Source organism: Drosophila guanche, unplaced genomic scaffold (genome assembly GCF_900245975.1).
Source record: "Drosophila guanche unplaced genomic scaffold, DGUA_6, whole genome shotgun sequence".
NCBI classification, from domain to species: Eukaryota; Metazoa; Arthropoda; class Insecta; order Diptera; family Drosophilidae; genus Drosophila; species Drosophila guanche.
Genome location: NW_022995744.1, coordinates 9922002 through 9938072, shown reverse-complemented (window position 1 = coordinate 9938072; position 16071 = coordinate 9922002). Strand labels below are relative to the sequence as shown.

The 16071-nt window shown below is 44.4% G+C and overlaps 2 protein-coding genes across 2 annotated transcripts in view; both read left to right on the top strand.

Annotated features, from left to right (window-relative positions):
• Nucleotides 1–16071, top strand: part of LOC117579240 — a 57834-nt gene that overhangs the window by 15130 nt on the left and 26633 nt on the right. The gene's annotated exons all lie outside the window — the stretch shown is intronic.
• LOC117579242 (enhancer of rudimentary homolog) lies at nt 6470–6918 on the top strand. Its single transcript, XM_034265024.1, has one exon. It carries the CDS (start codon nt 6495–6497, stop codon nt 6861–6863), a length of 369 nt encoding a protein of 122 aa, XP_034120915.1. The 5' UTR covers nt 6470–6494; the 3' UTR covers nt 6864–6918.

Sequence of the window (16071 nt, the reverse complement as noted above, 5' to 3'; positions counted from 1 at the left end):
CCCCCCCCCCAATCCATCCATCCACCTTACGCACTCGAGAATCTTGGGGAAAGGCTTGAGAATGAGTCTGAGACGGCCCAATTAGGCTGTACCTACCTACTATTAGACAATTGCGAGTCAACGAAAATGTCTGTTAATTATGTTGGAAAGAGAATAATGTGTACTTAGAAGGGTATACAATGCATGACTCCCAAGTGCTTTTGGAGCAGGTAGATATGTAGGAGGAAGCACTTCCGTCACTCCATAATGATGATGGATCAAGAATCTCTATAAGTGGACAGCCTCTTCGTTTTGCTGTGTTTTTTGTGGGCGAAAGCTGACTTTCTACTTGTTCGAAATAAAAGTTCTTAAACTAAAGTATTATATTTAAGTGGAGTGCATTTTTTAACAAGGTAATTGCAGCAAATTAGTAATTGATTTAATGAGATTTAATAGTTTTCAAAAGGTACTACACTTAAGCTATGGATTAAGTGCAGTAAATTATCAAAAAAAGTTAAAGAAGTTTTATTTTTGTCATTATTATTTATAATATTCTATAGTGTCTCTACAGTGCCCCACTGCTTTGATCTGTCCGCTTCCTTTTGATAGATAATTCGTTCATAAAAACCATCATCATCACATTGCGAAAATGCCGAATGGCAATAATTACTTGGCTAATAAATAATCATGGTTATTGTGATTATAAACCGTCTTTAATCTTCCCCGAGCGCCATCCAACGATTAGCTCTGTTTTGGGAGAAATGAAAAAATGGGAAAGGTGATTCGTGCGACCATCCCCCTGAGCAGCAGCAACAGCCGCAGCGGGTCCCGAGGTTTGATCCATTGTACGATTGTCCGACTGTGGGTTTGGGGGGGGGGGGGGGGGGGGGGGGGGGGGGGGGGGGGGGGGGGGGGGGGGGGGGGGGGGAAGATGGAGAGTCAATAAAAATTATTTCGCGAAAGTTGTCGCACAGTCGGTATGGCCAAGCCGCCGCACATTTTCATTAAGTTGTATTTTTGTAGTTTATTTTCTCTATGTTTTTATTAGATTGTCTGCGGCCCAGTCGCCACTGCCGCTGCCACTGCCACTGCCACTGCCACATTTCGCAGGCCATAATTCAACTAATTAAATGCACATGAAAAATTCAGCACTCGAAATGGCAAATGGCAAAGCTTGACAAAATGAAACAAACGCGAGGAGATGGTGCGGCCAGGCATGCCAGAGCCAAAAGCCAAAAACCAAAAACATTTTGAATGAAAACGCACTGAGAAATATTTCAATTTGAAATTGTACATCAAATGAAATTACTGAATTTTGAGCAAAGTGAAAGAAAAGTAAGAGTTTTGCCCCCACTCCCTACCCACTTTTGGATGGGAATGGAAATGCATTGGCTTGCCTCCTCGTGTTAGTCATGGGAAAACACAGCAAACACAACAATCGATCAGTGAATTTGTCTTAATGATTTCGATATTAACTAATTTCCTATACATTAGCTACACTTATTTGGGGTTAAATGATTTTGTATTTGGCAAAGATTCCTCGCATTCCATTCCGCAGCTCAGAGCTGTTTGCCTTGAAGATATTTTTGGGTGTTTTTTGGGTATTGCGATTAGTCATGGGAGATTATTCATGGAACTTCCATAAATTCACACACAATCCAGGAGATTTTAATGCAAATTTCTTTACTTTTCCATTGTATATCCTAACTTGATCTCGAAACAAATTAATGCTCACCTGATTAATGTTCAATCAGTTGATCTTCAGTCAAACAAAAAACCAAAAACAAACCCATGCTAATGGAATTATCCAGATTAGCCCTGCCATACAGCAGGGGTATCGAAGCTTATTATCCATACAAAACGGCAAGCAAAGAGCCGAAAAGAAATGGAATTTTCCAATCAATTAGGTCTGACCTCCAGTTGCCCTTGGGGGGGTCCGCTCTCCTACCATTTTCCATCTTTATCGTTGGCCCGTGATCGCCGACACGATATTGCCCTAGGTTTGGGCTACCGTTCGGAGTGGCCAGCAACAAACCCGAAAAAAACAACCGATGCAACACCATCTCAACGTGCAACAACGAACAACAACAACAACTTGGAAGTTGGGCGCAACTTTCACTAATTTTCAATGCGAGCAAACTTGATTTGTAAATTTGCGGCAGCAGGACAGGACGCACTCCACATAATATTTCTCACCCATTCTCGGAGCTCTGAGGTGGCGACACCTCACCTCACCATCGCCCAATATCCAATAGCCAGTATCCAATCAGTCGCTGACAATTTCCCACTTTAGTTTTCCCCACTAATTGGAATGAACAGAGAGACACATGGGAATGGCTTAGCAACCCCAAAACATTCTTCCCGTTTTGATACCCTTTTTGTTGGCTGATGGATGGTATGGGTTTTTGGGGGGCACAGATTAAACAGAAGAATTTATTTGTGGTACGTTTTTAGAAGGGTTTAAAGGGTTTCGATTTAACGGATTTGGACTGCAATAAAATTGGAAAGGCAAAACAATTAGTACGAGTTTTTGGTTTATGATGTAATCCTTACCTGAACACATCATATAGAATTGTATAGAATTGTAATGGGCCTTGCCCAATCCAATCCAAAACAAGTTCTGTTTGCCATTAATGTTGATAGAATTTACAGAAATATTTTAGAGTGTCTCCCTAAACTAATTATGACATTAACTTTAGTCCATTAAATGTATGGGCAATGGGTATGGCTGCCACAAAGATGGTGTAGCTCTTGATAAGGTCCCAAAAAAATGGATCATTGTATATCACATTGCATATAAAGCGAATCTGGCGAGCACCTTTCTTCACATCAAACATATTGGGGAGAACTGTACTTGTACAGACAAAAATAAATGTGTCACAAATAAATATTTTGATTCTGTTTATCCTTACCTCTGGGTTGCTGCTTATTGCTATGATTTTGGTTAATTATTTTTGGAATATTATTCCTTATTGTTGCTGAATTTTGTTGCTTAGTTGAGACTGAGAGCGAGACAAAAGCGCTTGGAAGTGACTATGCAAGCTTTGGCAGGGACTACTTGGTTGTAAATGAAAAATGTATACTTTTTATTACAATTCCTAGGGTAATTCAATGTCCCTCACACTCTGTCCACACTTCCGACTTCCTTTTCGGGCAGCTTGACCCAGCTCTTTCCGCTAAAGTTTATCGCTCTATTATGGCATGCAAATGGCAAAATTAGCCAAAAGACTGCACTTATAATTATAATTTACACATATCGCTGCGCGCGCCCTGCTCTCCCGTAATCCATAATAGACTTGTTTTTTCCGGACCTTCCCACCTCCCCTCGCTATTGAATGCTTCGCTTAAGTTGGCCAAATCTCTGGTGTTTTATTTTCATTTAATTACTGACTCGGTGGCTATGTCGCAGTGGTTGGTGGCAGCAGCAGCATTAATTGGCTTGTTTTTGCCAGATAATGATTATTGGTTTTTACGACTCTTTGATTATGCCATGATGATGACGATCATCATCATGATGATGCATCGGAAAAAGTAGAGGCCAACAGCGGGAAAGTGCTGGCCTGGCTGTCTCTCCGTCCGTCGGCTATGGCTCTTTTCCGTCGAGGTGTTGAGCATTTTGCTGGAGTTGATGGCCTGTCAGTCAGTCAGGCATCTCCCTCTCCTTCTCCCTCTCTCTCTCTCTCTCTCTACTGTACGCCTGTCCGTCTGGGCAGACATTGCACTCTTGATGTGGCGGCGACTGTTTCTGGTGCTGCTGCTGGTGCTGGCACTGCTGTTGCTGTCTTAATTATGTAATATGCGCGCATTGAAAGACAATTTAAATGGTCGGCCCGGCAGTTTATGTAGAAAAACCAAACACGAACGAACTTCAGCAGTGGCCCAGAAATGCCAGAAACGCCGGGAAAGGCGTTCCATCAGCAGGCAGAGCAACAGCAGCAGCAAGTCGAACATTGTGATGCTCTAAGTTAAAGCAGCCATCGATGAAAAATAACCTTGCAGGCAGGTTCTTTGGTGTGCCAACTTTTAGTTAGTGTATTTGTATATAGCGCTGCATGTTCTGCTTTCGCATTTCGTTTTTATGCATTCAGCAATGAGTCACATCGTTGTATTATCGCATGATCTACGAGCTTTGCTTTGCACCTCTCACAGAATACATACATACGTGCGCTCTCTCGCATTTGCTTCACTTTATTGCACGCTCTCTCTTTTGGTAACTGTTTACATCGCTCTCTCAACAACTCCTACTCTATATTCTTGGATGCGACCGCTCTCTCAGCAACAGCAACAACAGCTGGGGTGGTGGCTAGGCCTCTCGCTCTCATTCTTCCCTCTCTCAGGCCACTGCTTACAGCAATACGTTACCCGCAAGCAAAAACTAACGGGACTTTGCTTTGCTGCTTAACGACCACAGAGGCTGACATTAATTTCAAATGCAAGGTGTTAAGGTTTTAAAGTGGATTTTCCTTAAAAATTTTCCCAAGCCAAAATAAACTAACAACGGCCTATGCTCGTTCGCCAGTGCAGTGTATTTCACCTGCATAATTATATGCACTTGATCCGCTGCAGAACTATGTGTGTGTGTGTGTGTGTGAATGAGATGCAGCATGCAGCTAAATGTGCAAAGTGCAACGTGCAACCTGCAACTGAAGTGGACACCAAGTGGACAACAAATTATGAGTGATTATGCAAGGCATAAAAGCTGAAAATCGATTGCATTGCAGCTAGCCACAGCCACTGCCACATGATGGTTGTGGCTGCTCCTTCTTGAAGCTCTTGACCCCATTTCGAATTTGGTTTTTGGAGTCGAGATGAGTTGGGTGTTCGTCTTTGCAATGCTTCAGAAACTTTTCGGACGCGACGCCCCCGAAGTTGCGCTGCGTTTTAATTGCTTCATAATTAAGCGGCAATTACATAAAAATCAAAACATAAAAACCAAAACAAAACAAAAACCAAAGTTGATTTCAAATTAAATGATTACGGCAGAGAAGAGAAGCCACAGCAGCAGCAGGAGAAAGGGAAAAAGAGGAAAACAGACGCACGCATGGCTAGGCAGAAGAAAGAAAGTGAGAAGTGGAGGGGGACAAAAGAGAGCACCCAAAGGGGCATTCCTCCATTTCGCAGCCGAAGCATAAACGATTAGTTACATTCGCTTAACAAATTGTTGAATAATTATTTGTAATTATTATAATTCAACTAAATACTTGGTGTGTGCGGGCGGTTGCATCAGCAGCAGCTACAATTTGCACCACTAACCCACACACATTTGGCAGCACTTTCCACTCCACCTCCTTCTTGGCACCACTGGCACAGACATACCACACACCACACATGAATCGCGGCTAGAGACGCCACTGCCTTCGCTACACTTGGTTGGTTAATTTATGTCATGATTCCGCACATAAATTCCAAAAGGAATTTTCCTATAAATTACTGGGGCTTTTCCCTGTCGGCCTTTTGCCTCTCTCACTCCATTCTCCCTTGCTTCCCCTCTCAAATTTCTCTGCATCTCTTTTAGTGTGTGTGTTTTTAGTTGGCAAAGATGTCAACGATTTCGTTTTTTCGTTTTTATTCTTCTTTCTTCTCCCGTCATTACGAAATGAGTTGGCTTTCTTCCTCTGCTTCATCGTTTGCTTCCTTAGATTTTACTCGTGCCACACGGTCTTACCGCTGCACACAAAACACCGCTCACAAAAACACACTAGTGAAATGCTCTAAATGGCTAGCCAGCCACCCCCCCCCCCCCCCCCCCCCCCACACTCCGACGATCCCTGTGACATCTTTCCATGAGGAGACCGCCCAAAAAAACTGTTTCTGCATGCGACGACACGAACAGAATATATTCTGTGCACACCCTTGAAGAGGCTATATTCATTTTACAGAGATGGAAGTATTTTCGATGCTCTGGCAAACAAATCTTTACTATTTAAGGAAATCTTTCTGGAAGAGGGTACATCCCCATCGGTGTTCTAACGACAGGCAACAGGGAATATCCAGGGGCTAGCTGCACCAATAAATTTAGCTCATATCGCGCGGAGTGACATTAATGTGTCATCGCGGTCGCGGCAGCCAGAAATGTTTCCCCTAATGATGTGGGAGTTTTGTGGGCGTGTATTTTTATATCTTTCAAATGAGAAATGAGTTTGTCTTTCCGCCGAGGTGTCAGAATCAGTTTGATTTGATTTTTTGGTAACGATATAATGATGATTATTTCGGGGCTACCTACCAGATGGATTTATTCTGCATAAATATTGATCAATCAATGGAATTTAGGGGCTTATAATTGGATATATGCACAATTTATGGTAGGAGAAATCTGCTGCCATAATATTGTAGAATAGTAGCTGCAGATGGCTGATGCCTTTGTGGCTCGACTTTATGGTACCCAGTAATGAGTTCTTAAATCGAAAGATTAATTCAAAAGAGTAGGCTTTGCTTTGAGTTAAAAAAAAACTAAAACCAAGTGTCTTTAGCCTCCAAAAAAGTTCTTGAAAAGCAAAAAAATATATATTCGAAATATGTCTCGCACAATTCTACTGATCCAACTCGATACGCGGGAGAAGAGTCGCTCCTACGCCTACTTCCAGAGCGTCGACGAGTGCTTGGAGCGTGTGTGCAAGATCTACGAGGAGCACCTGAAACGCTGCACTCCTAGTGCCCATGTCATCACCTACGACATTCTGCAATTGTTTGACTTCATCGACATGCTGAAGGACCTCACGTGCTTGGTGCACCAAGTGGATGCCAAGACCTATGCGCCACGCAACAAACACTGGATCAAGCATCAAATAAGAGAGAAGCTGCGAAAGGAGGCGAACAAAAGCGCTGAAGAGAAACGTCAGCAGGGAATACCGAAGGAGGAAAAAGGGAGCGCTAAGTTTCTTTAGACTTTCAATTTGAAATATATGGAATATCCTGACAGAGGGTATTCCGCCAGCTGTTGCTCCTTTCTTTTTATTGGCACCTGATCGAAAGCTCTGCCACAGAGACAGAAGGCAAGGTGTTGAACAATTTTCCACACACGCACACACACACAGACACAGAGACGAGTCTAGGCAAATGAGGCTGGAAAATGTCTCTCAATTATGCAGTGTCTCGTTTGGATTGTTTTCATTTGTGAGTTTCGCTCGTGTGCATAATTTAAAATAATGACAGCACATGAAACTTAATGCGTCTGCCCCGAAACAGATCGATCGAACCGTCACGGCACGTCACGGCACGCCACGGCACAGGTGCCCGGTGCCCGGTGCCCGGTGCCCACAGGGGGCTTTGCTGATGTTGATGCTGATGAGGCAAGATGCTCAACGGCTGATGGCTGAGCGGACAACAGGCACACGCATCCAGATTACACGCCTTGATTGGAAGGTGGAACCAGGTGTCGCCTGGCCCCTCGTCTCACTCTCACTCTCACTTTTCGGGCGTGAAATATGCCCATCCGATGCACCCTCCCGCCAGCGACTGGGAGTATGTTATCTGACAATTAGCTAACGGACAACACACTGAGACGACACCCGCTGCACAGGCAATTTTCGCATACTCCGATCCGCAACCACATCCCCAGGCCCCCCTGTCTAATGGCTAAATCTGTGATTTGTGATTTGTGATCTGCGATCGGTGATTGCCACCGTCACCGCCACCGCCACCGCCAGTCGCTATTCGTTTGCATTTTCCCCTATTTTTTGTATACCCTTTTCATGTCTACAAGTCCAATTTTCGGCTCTTTGCACACCTGGACCTCGAACACTATTAATCCTAGAGCGCAGCCGCTTTCCTGCATGAAATCATAAAAACCCTACATAAAAACACCTTTATAATGCCATATTAAACAAGTGAATGAGGCCCCAAGTGTATCTGCAGCTTCGGCCCCCCCAGGCCAGCATAGAGCCTTTCTTTCTGGTTTTTTGTTGCTGCTGCTGTTGTTGTCACTTTCCTTTTGCAATGCAAATTTCTCGTGCCGTCTATTAATTGCTAATGGCAGTCGACAGGAGAAATAACAGTTAAGAAAAACGCCAAGGAAAACCAGCCATAAAAATCGTCAACCAAATGCAGTGGCACTGCCACTGGCAGGCAGTCTTCTCCTCCTCCACCACCACGAACCGTAACTTCTCTGCATACTGGGCTCTCTCTCTCTCTCTAGCAATTGTGAATAATTTTTGTAGCCTCACTCTCCTGTGCAACTGGGGGTCCTGTCTGTGTCTGTGTGTGTGTGTGCAACAAAAAAATAAAACTTTCTTTGCATAGAGGTTGCTGCTGCTCCGAGCGGACTGCTCCCGCTCTTATGGCTTATCAGCGATCTTCAGACGTTGGCACGTTTCGTTCATTGCCTTGAATGTGGTTGTTGCTGTTGCCGTTGACGTGTTGCCAAATAGCCATATTCAAGTTTTTATTGTGCTTCATATTAGATTGCCACGGCCAATGCATAAATCTGCTATTGAATGCGCGAATCCCGCATCGGAATCCGATCAACGAGTGTTTCCAAGAAAGCCAACAAACAGCCACAGAAGGCCATGAAAGTAATTTTATTCGAGGGTAAACCCATCGCTTCGATGGCATCCATTCTGTATGGCTGCATATTTGGGATAAGTTCAGGGAATTTATGGAAAATTGTGTGGAATATTTAAGCGTTAGGATTGAAGATTTTTTTTTGAGTGTTTTATTATGATACTAATAAAAGTACTTCAACTGATTTTGGGTCTTTAAAGTAATTTTGAACATGGAAGAATTTCCATAAACTAAATTCGAAATACCACCGAACTTTTCTGCTCAATTAAAACTTACTGGAGGTAAAATTCTGATCGTAAGCTCCACTCAATGGGCATGAGAAAGTGGCGCAAAGTGGTACAGAAACAACGAAAAAATGCCAAAACCTGGAAAGTTCTCAAGTTCCAGTCTTCCCTTTGAGTCACCCCAGGGCGCTACACCAATGGGACCACGGCCCCAAAAATTCTTTTAGCAAAAAGTCAACAGCATAAATTCAGGCACAGAAAGCGGTGAAGCGATCTTCTATCTGCGGCTAGCAGTGCTCCTGCTCTCTCGTTCTAATAAGCCAAACAATAAATCATCATTGGGTCTTATAGTTTTAGCAGTTTTTTTTTTGCCTAAACTCTGCTGACTCACGATCCCCAAAGAGCTTCGGGGCCCCATGTACATTCTGATGCCCATTCCCATGCCCAGTCCCATGCCCAGTCCCAAGACTGGAACGAAACGGAACGGCGCTTTACTTTGTGTGTTCTCTGCCTGCCCGCCTCTGTCCTACTCGCTCCCTCTGCACTTCTTGGGTTTCCTTCATCTTCTTCTCAGGCTAACAAATTCTGGCAGGCAACAAAAAATCTGCTCGAGAGTGAGGCAGCGAGCAAAAAACAGGCTTGGGCACATTGCTGGACATCACGCAAGCAGCAGAGGAAGGAGAAAGTCTCCACAAAGGGCAGACGGCGGTGTTCAGAATCTCCAAATCTCTTTGCCAAAAGCAAAACACACACGAGGTTCGGTTCTGTTCTGTTCTGTTTTTAAAGAGATTTGTTATATGGCTTACATTAGTGGGTGCCATGCCATTGCTCCCCCTCTCCGTTGCGCTGTGCATTGTGTGGTAAGCGGGCAGCGGCACCAGAATTGACATTTCCTTTTACAACATCCAAGAAACAAAGCAAAATCAGCTAGCCGAAAATGTTCATACCCTAAGACAAGCATCGTTGCCATTTATTTTGCAAAAAACTGTTCCGTTTGGTTAGGGTGTAAGCAAGTGGGGGGATGGGGATCAGTGCAAAATGAAAACGATAAATCAGCAAAAACAACAACAGTGCTGTGTTCCATGTGATTGTCACGCTTGAAGGACTTTTCTCGTTGGAAAGCAGCAACAAAAGCGAAAATGAATTTGTTGCTGCAGCTGTTAACAGCATTTGTTGGCAATGTTGCTGGCTGTTGCTGGTTGCTGTTGCTGCTGCTGTTGCTGTTTTTTATGAAGTAGGTTACTGTGTTTGTTGAGTAATTGAGTTTAGTCTCTTTTTTTCACACACGAATATCCATTGTTGCTGCTTTTTGTTGTTTAGGAAGCTGTCGTACATGCAACTTACAGCGGAAAACAGTTTTCTTGTACACGTCTTGCATGTGTACACTGTACACTACAGTGGAGACTGGTAGCTACATAAGCTAACCTTAAATGTCAATGATTCCCTTGTCTCGCTCCCCATCGTTAGTCAATAAATGAATTGCAACCTAAATGCTTGACCTGCACTGTGCTTCCTATTTCATTTCTCACTCTATTGCCCGTCCCCTGCCTCCCCATCCCGTTGGCTTCCTTCTCTGCAGTCACGTTCCAGCTTCCAGTACGTCTACCAGGCCCACCCCTGCAGTCCGCTCTCCTCGCTTCCTCTTTCAACTGTCTGCCTGTGATCTAATTACTGTATTTGCTGTCCGTTTTGACTGCTGCCTCCTGCTCTCCTTTGGCGTTTTTTGCCCCGCCCGCCGCTCTCTCCTGCTCCCCTTTGGCGCTGGCTTCGCCGCCTACCTGCTTGCCGCTCTCTAGCCTTTGCTTGGCCTGTTTGTGCATTCGTCGTGCTCTACCTGTCCAAGGCGTATTTTTGCAGGGTGAGGCATTCAGCCTTTTTCTCGTTGCTACTGTCTCTCCCTCTACTGTATCTATAAATTCCCCACCCTACTTGTACACACCCTGTGGCTGTTCCATCTTCTCCTATTCCGCTCTCCTTGACTAGCTAAAGTCTTTGCCGTTATTCTTTTATGTTATCATTCGCTTCCATTGACAGCTTCGACTCGTTCTCGACTTTGATCACGCGAATCAAAAGAGTTCTCATCGTTGCAATCTCTCTCTTGCACTCTCTCACTCTCTTTTTTGTCGTTTAGGCTGCCGTGTCCCCATTTTCATTAAACGAATTTTCGTGACTGGTGTATAAAAATATTGAAATCCATAAGGAAATTGATGCCGATGCATCAATTTTCACTTTCCTCGGATACAAGACACTTAAATACTTACTTATATAAGGTTTGCTGGCGGGGGTGGAGAGGTGTAGGGTTATCCCCCACCAACGCCTGATCCCCCACAACGGCTGCAGTTGTTGCAACAAAAAAGAAATCCTTGTACGTGAGGTTTGTGTTCGAGGTCACGTGGGAAACACCAGGCAACAAAACTTAACTGCTTGAGATTTCACATCAGGAGGTAGTCGGCAGTCAGCAGTCGGCAGCGGCATTGAGCTCCACAGATTGAGATCCAAAATAAAGTACAGTGAAAGCACTTTAAGGCGGGAGCGAGGTAATGCTCAAGTATGCGATTCCTAAATAATGGATCAACCAAGAGTTTTCACTGTAATCAAACTAAATGAAACCAACAGGGAGAAACTTATGTAAACCTTTTTGGGGGGGAGTTGATCATTCCTTGTGTATTAATTATTATTTATTAATTATTATTCAAACATTGTAAGACAATCTTTTGCAGATATCTGCCCCTCTCTCTCTTTCTCTCTGTTTGTCGTTTCCTTTGTTATCCCGTTTATTGCATTGCGTGGATTTCGCAATTCGAGATGAAAGTTTTTGTCGCATACATTAACCTCATCTATTACATCACAAAGTAAGAGAGAGAGAGAGAGATTGACTGAGACCGAGAGATAAAGAGAGGGTGGGTGAGTGAATGAATGATACCCAACTGAGGCAGTCAGTCATTCAGTCAGTTCAGTTGGTCAAACGTGTTTACATAAAGCTAAATATAGCCAGGGACAAATGTACAAACAGGACGAACAGACAGCAGGATGGAGAATGGGGAGAATGGTGGCATGGTGGTATCGCTGGTTGTGGTGGGGCCTGGCCCGGGCCGGACTTGGATGGAAAGCCAGTCAAATGGTCTTGTTAATTTCCATTTTTCTATGCAAATTCCGACTTCCTCGACACACACACACACACTGACAGTCGAAAATGGCAATAAATGCAACAAACAAAACAAAAATTTGACTTGCCATAAAAATTGTAAATCCAAAAGAGATGGCAATACCAAAGGGGAAGAGAGTGCGAGTGCGCGAGGGGTGGTGGTGCTGCTGCTGCTGCGGCAGTGGGCGTTTGTTAGGCAACCTCGGCTGTGGGGGCATGGAAAATATGCCGCAGACACATGACACAGAGACAGCAACAAAGACCACAACAGCAACAACAACCAGGGAGAAAAGTCAACGTGCAAAAATAACAAACAACTGTCAAATGTCTGACAAACGAGACAAGGAAAGAGACAAATACACACACACACACAAACAGATTGCAGCAAATGCAACAGAAAATAGCAATAGCAATAACAAGAGGAAGACAACCCCCAGCCTCAATCACAACCGCAAGAGAGAGAGAGAGAGATAGAAACGGCAGGTAGCCCGCGGGTTTTGAGCCTGCAGATAAATCCATGGCAATTCTTATAGATAGAAATGTATTAAATTTGCTTTAACAATAAAAATATATTTAAATTATTTATAATTAAAGTCCGTGGGTTGTACCGCTCCGGCTATCATCTGCTGCTATTAGCGAACCTTCGAGTGGGGAGACTCTCTCCTTTTCTCAATAGAGGCGATAGAATGACAGAAACTTTCAGAGTATTTTATTTATTTAGTGCCGGCTTCCAGTATCCCTATGAAATTCTTCCACAAATATTTGCATTGCTAACCACCTTAAGAATATCTTAAAAAACTATTTAAAATCGTATGCCAAGCGGAATACCATCCGCAGGAAGAAGCACAAGCAAGAGAGAGAGAGCGAGATTTTCCCAAGAGAGCCACTTTTTTAATGGATAAACTTTTGATGGGCAACTGTTACTTCCCGTAACAGTTTATTCCTGTCTTGGGTTTTGATTTAATTTGATTTGATGTGGCCGAGGAAGTGCAACCATTATCACTTTACGCCTCGTATTAAACAATTTTCAGTTGATTTTATTGCGTTTTTATGCGTTTTATTTCATTTCTTTCCATTCAGTGAGTGTAGGTAGGAGGAGGAGGCAGAGCAATCAAAGTGAATGCGCTGCAGCGGCAGCGAGAGTGGGCAAAGCCAGAGAGAGAAAGAGAGTGGGGGGGGGGGGAGGGGAGCCACGAAAGTCAGAGCGAAAAGTATGCAGACGAAAGAATGCTGAAATTGAAGAAGCGCGCACGCTGCAGTGGAGACTTGCATAACAAACTCAGCGTGGTGTGTGTGTGTGTGTGTGTGAGTGCGAGAGCAACTCCAATGTATTTGCTGCTTGTACTTCGCTGCCGCTGCTGCTGCCGCTGCTGTTATCAAACGGTTATTGTCAGTCAGTGGCTTCTGTTTGGCATTTGGAATACCCTTTTGCGGTTGAGGCATATTAGCACAGTGTTAATATTTGTAAGGCATGAAGTTATTGAATAACCTTTTGATTGATTGATGTTGATCAATTCCCTTAATTAAAGCTAATTAACTGGAATTTTCTTTTGTTTCTGTAAGCGTATTTCGATTTCGTTGTTTCGCTTGAAGCCCCCAATGCTGCTATTATTGCATCGTCTGCCGCAATGTCTCCGCTTGGCAGACATCGTCTACCGTCTGAAACTCCGTCTGCCGTCTGGGCCGCATGGCATGCGGTTGTCTACTTATGAGATGCCAGCCGCCAAATCCAGCGCGGCGCATCACACGGGGGCATGGCATGTCATTTCTTGGCTTCGTCGAGCATCTGTGGCATTTCTCAAATTTGCTTTTTGTTGTACCCCTCTCTCTCTCCCCTCCCCCCCTGTCATTGCAATTCGCAATCCCATCCTCATTTTACATTTGTGCTGCAGATTTATAATTGCCAAATGTGCCGCCGATGCACTGGTGTGAACCAACCGAAGAGCGAATGCAAATCCGCACAGCACATCACATCACGTATACGTGGAGTTATCCAGGTGCTGAGAATGCACCAGCCATTGATTGACTCTGATTGGTTATCCCACTGCCAAACACCCTTAACCCGCCGCTCAGCTAAAAAATATGCCATAAATTATTGTGAACGGAGGGGAGTAGCAGTAGTCGTAGCTTTTTCTGGCTGCCTCTTTGAACGAAATGCAGCTCATTATTTGGATAAAAACGCGGCTGTCAAAATTGAATAGGGTAAAAAAGCTGGGCCAACACAAAGAAAATACAATGGCAGCCAACAAGCCAGAGATTTCTCGAGTTAGAGCTGAAGTTCGAGTTGAAGTTAGAGCGCCCGAACAACAGAGTTAGTCGTTTGGTCTATTAGCAGAGTGCAGCCCCAAAGAGTTGGCTCCCCCGCCAACGACAGACAGACAGACAGACAGACAGACAGACAGCAGCATCAACGACTGCCGCTGCCGCTGCCGCATAATGAAAGCGAAAATTTAAATTTTTTGATACAATTTGCAATTTGGTTTGTTTTTTTCCTACTCCTACTCCATCATTCGAAGCGAGCGAGCGAGCGATCTGCAGGCGGCAGGCAGCCTGACTCGACTCCAGTCGACAACTCGACAAAGAAAACAATTCATCATGTTGTGCATGGAGGAACCTTACCAGCAGCAGAGGGAGCTGCTGCGGCTTCAATTTATGCGGCGCTTAAATCGATTGCTTTGCCACATTGCAGCAATTGGAGGAGGCTTCAGCTTCAGCTTCAGCTTCAGCTTTAGCCTCAGCCTGACTGTCTCTGCACCACCAACTGGGCCGCGAGGAGATCTCGTTGTTGTCGTTGAACCGTAAAACTGAAATATGAAGCGGGGGCCATGGCGGCTGGGGTAAGTGGGTGATGCTGATGCTTTGCGGGTGGACAGTGCCTGGACCGACTGCCGCTTGCCGCTTGCCGTTGAGTGACCGCACGGACCGCGAAAAGATTGGACCACGGAACAGGCTCTTGCTTCATTAAGCTATTCATCCATCCATCCAGCTGTATGTATTTCTGTTGAATTCCATTCGTTGCACTGCGATCGTGTTGTTTTATTTGGCTCTTAAATCTGCCGCTAACTAGATGTCGCAATTGAAAGTGAGCTGTCAAATATTGTCTTGTCCGTCCCATGTCTGCCTGTGTGGGGGTGTGCGGCAGGCATACAGCGCCTCATTATAAAGAAGGAAAGGATTGCAGATCGTTTGTACACTTTGTGAAGTGTTCGAGGCGGAAGTGAACGAGATTTCTGGGTGAGAATCGATCTCAGAGAGCGTTAGAGTCAGTTATGATTTTGGGCTTAAATCTAGAGTTGCCAAAAGAACAATCAACTGTGAACCTTCTACATCTGATGCTTAAACGTAATAAATTCCCCTGCCGAGGTACAGTTGCTGAATATTTAAGCAGAGGTAGCTCACAAATAACCTTCTATGATTCAAGATTTCACCTATTTATGCATCAAAGATCAAGTTCAGCGATAAAAGAAGTCAGAATGAACCAAAGATCAAGTTCAACGCAAAGAGAATGGCACTCCATTCCCTACTGTTGGCAAATTTTGATCTTGAATTCTGTTCGAGACGATCCTCAAAACAAAGTTCAAGGTGATCGCCACGCCAAGGACATGGTCAGCGGCAGTTCCGGCTTCAATTGTTTTCTGACCAAGTGGCACTCCAAGAAAGAGCCTCAACTTCGTGTGCAAATTTAATTACTGACTCAATGGCTGGCTCGAAAAACATCGAAGCCATCGAAAAACAAAAGTAGCAAGCCACAAAAGAAAGCTCTATTGAATGCTAGAGGATGGGCATACCCTGGGAAAAATCAGAAATGAAAATAAGCAACAGAAAGATGGGAGAACTGGAAGGATTATTTCTGATATTAGCAATTCCTGTGGCATGGCAGTGGCTCTTTTTCCACCCAAATGTGCGGCACATTCGAGCTAGCCTTTCCACCATCAAGCTGCTCTAGGGTACAACCAAAATCTTTGACTCTTTGACATGACAAAAACTCTGGGATTGGGGCAGCTGCCGCTGCGGCACGTCACCGCTGGCTGTTGGCTGTTGGCTGTTGGGCTGCTGCCTCTCATAATTGTTAATAATAATTTATGCTAATTTTGTTTAGCACCTTTGCAGCTTACGCTTGGGTTTCACCGATTTATAATGTTTTCTGATTTGTAAGACAAAAAGACACAGCCAGGGACCGAAAGCCTGAGGGGCTGATGGCGAATTCTGTTTTGTGTCTGAGCT

Coding starts and splice junctions, on each gene's coding strand:
- LOC117579242 (XM_034265024.1), top strand. CDS start 6,495: ATGTCTCGCACAATTCTACTGATCCAACTCGATACGCGGGAGAAGAGT.